Raw genomic sequence first — 3,154 nt, 5'->3', positions numbered from 1 at the left:
TTAATTGCCCAATCAGATTCCAGGGAAATGCCAGAAGAACATCTCAGTGTGTACTGTGCAAAAGAAAAAGAAAACAGAGTAAGAGACGAAGATACAAACCTGTCAAGACAGGATGGAAATTTACAGGGCAACTATTTAATGAGTGAGTCACATGTAGAATCAGTAGTTCCAGGGTTTTCTACCACAGCAGAGATAACCATTGATAAAAATAGCCCAGGACAAGATACTGAACTTGAATGCGGTGTTGAGCAAGCAACATTTTCATTACCAACAGAGGAGTTGCCTGCAGATGAGAACCAAAATGAGCAGTTCTCCCTTCCTTTAAACTCCCAAGCTCGGGACACTTCTGTCTGGATAGAAGAGCAAACCGACACCAATTTCAACCCAACTTTAAACAGAAGAAAACTGGGGTCGAGTCGGAGAAATAAAGGGCGACAGCATGTAAAGAATTCTATTGGTGAATCATATTATGAAACTAAAGAGGATATTGTAATGAGTAATGAGGCCTTTGAAACAACAGAAATGTCATCACTAATAGACACAGCAGTGCATGCAACATCACTGGAAACCATCCTGGAAGGAATGGACAAGTCTGACACTAGTGGTCAAAGTTCAACTTTACATCCATCTCCTTCAGATGATCAATGGCTGATTGACCAATCAAATGACAGGGAGATGCCACGTGAGGAATTTCACAGTGTGGATTCTGTAACGGATACAGAAAGAGAGGAGGACACAGACTTGTTAAGGCAGTGGGGAATTTTACAGTCACATGTGATATCAGACCATGTCAATGTGAATCAGCCAACAGAAATACAAAAAAATCATCTTATTGATTATTCGTCAGGCAGTGTGATAAATGATGCCACAGAAAATTCTGAAATCCATTTTGCAAACCTGACAGACCAAGCTGGAGTCAGAGACACATACCAGTCTGTTGCAGAATCATACCAAAAACCTCAAGAGGAAGATGTAGAAGATGTAGAAGATATTACAGGCAACAAAGCCCTCCAAATAAAAACATCAGTAGCATTCCACACAACAAGTCAGGAAGACAGAGAACATGATATTATCATGTCTGTTACACATGATGATTCTTTGAATACAGAGTCTACATCCGACTATTCTTCTGAGGTTCAGAACCCAGCTACAACAACCTATCCAGAGGCTGACCTGGAAAGTTTAATGACTAAAAATGAAAATCTTCAAGAAATCCATGACGAAAGAGAGACCGGCTTTAAAGTGGAGTTGTCTGATAAATCATTGGAAGCCACACTGGAAGGACTGGACAGAGCTGACACTCTTCAGAGTGAAGAAACCAATGACACTCATTCAGAAGATACTGTAATTGAAGTGCATGAAGAGGACGTCAAGGCAAAACAAATACAAAAAATGCATGAAAGTGATTACACCTTTGAAAGTGTGGTACATGATACTGCAGAATATTCTGATACCTGTTCTGGAAACCTGAGAGACCAAAAAGAAGTCAGTGACACATACCAATCTGAGTTGCTTGTGGAAAGTATTGATGATCCTGCTCCCATGCAAGAAGTTTCAGATCATGATGATAAACAGGATGAGCCTCCTACAAAAGAAACCAATGTGGAGGTTTTAGACCAGATAGATGAAGATGATCATGTATATGATACTAAGAAACCACAGACTAGTGACAGAGAAAGAATAGACACTGCACTAGATCAGGCATATGACAGGGAAGGCCAAGCAGAGGATGATATAAAAGCCACTGCTGAAGAAACAGGTCATCAGGAGAAGTTAGGACTCCTCTCTGACATGGAGGAGAGTGAATCTTCTCTACAAACCCTGCAATCAGAAACAAATGCTCTTTCGGATTCACAACCTCTAGACAATCCACTGAAAACAGATGAGCAGAATGATACTGACTTAGACCCCATTAGGAACAGAAGAAAACTGGGATCTAGTCGTAGAAATAAAGGACGACAGCAGGTAAAGGTCTCTGGTGCTGAATCATACCACAAACCTACAGAGGATGTTGTTAGAAATACAAGAGATAACAAACCCCTTGAAACAACAAAAATGTCATTAACCATAGAGACAGCAGTCCAGGAAATATCAATGGAAACCATGTTGGAAGGAAAAGACACATTCGAGACACCTCAGACTGAAGAAGTTAGTGATAAAGTAAATGAAAATGCACATGTTAGCACTTCTGAGTTAACTAGTATTGGTTTATATTCAGGTCCTTCAGTAGATCAACAGATAACTGACCAGTCCAATGTGAGGGAGATGGCAGATGAGGAACTTCCCAGTGTGTCTTCTGTAACAGATACAGAAAGTAAAGAAAGAGACAAAGACACAGACTTGTTAGGTCAGGCCAACAATTTGGTGAGTGAGTTGCATTTAAAATCAGAGGGTATAGAGTCTTTGATCACACAAGACATATCCACAGAACGAAGCAGCCACGGACAACATACAGAGCCTGAAGGCAGTGTTGAACAAGCAACCATTTCATCACCAAAAGAGGAGTTGTCTACAAATGAGGAACAAAATGAGCATTTCAGCTTAACTGAAGTCAGAGGAGCTCAGCACTCAGCGGATGCTATAAAGAAAGTGCATGAAGAAGAGGAGGTTAGGCCAAGAGAAATGCAAGAAATCCATATTATTGATTGTTCTTCTGAGAGTGTGATACAAGATGCCACAGATATATCTGAAATCTGTTCTGGAAACCTGAAAGACCAAGCTGAAGGCAGTGAAACATACCAATCGGAGTTGCTTGTGGAAAGTATTGATGATCCTGCTCCCAAGAAGGAAGTTTCAGATCATGATGATAAACAGGATGAGTATTCTACAGAAGAAACCAATGTGGAGGTTTTAGACCAGATAAATAAAGATGACTATGTATATGATACCAAGAAACCACAGACCAGTGACAGAGAAAGAATAGACACTGCACTAGATCAGGTATATGAGAATGAAGGCCGAGCAGAGGATGATATAAAAGCCACTGCTGAAGAAACAGGTCATCAGGAGAAGGAAGGAATCCTCTCTGCAATGGATGAGAGTGAATCTTCTCTAAAAACCCTGCAATCAGAAACAAATGCTCCTTTGAACGCACAACCTCTGGACAATCCACTGAAAACAGACGAGCAGAATGACACTGACTTCAACCCTATTA

At 40.6% G+C, this 3,154-nt stretch overlaps 1 protein-coding gene across 1 annotated transcript; it reads left to right on the top strand.

The window, feature by feature from the left end:
* Positions 1–67: 67 nt before the first annotated feature.
* LOC147819991 (uncharacterized) lies at positions 68–3,150 on the top strand (the record flags this gene model as incomplete). Its single annotated transcript, XM_087179009.1, has 1 exon — positions 68–3,150. A coding segment is annotated over exon 1 (3,012 nt), but the record flags the coding sequence as incomplete, so codon positions are not given.
* Positions 3,151–3,154: the final 4 nt, after the last annotated feature.

The sequence above is a fragment of the Seriola lalandi genome, unplaced genomic scaffold (assembly GCF_002814215.2).
Source record: "Seriola lalandi dorsalis isolate HSWRI2012SDOR001 ecotype SW California unplaced genomic scaffold, Sedor1 jcf7180002007157, whole genome shotgun sequence".
Lineage (NCBI taxonomy): Eukaryota > Metazoa > Chordata > Actinopteri > Carangiformes > Carangidae > Seriola > Seriola lalandi.
Note: the sequence above shows the minus strand (reverse complement) of the source record. Positions and strands in the feature narration are given on the sequence as shown.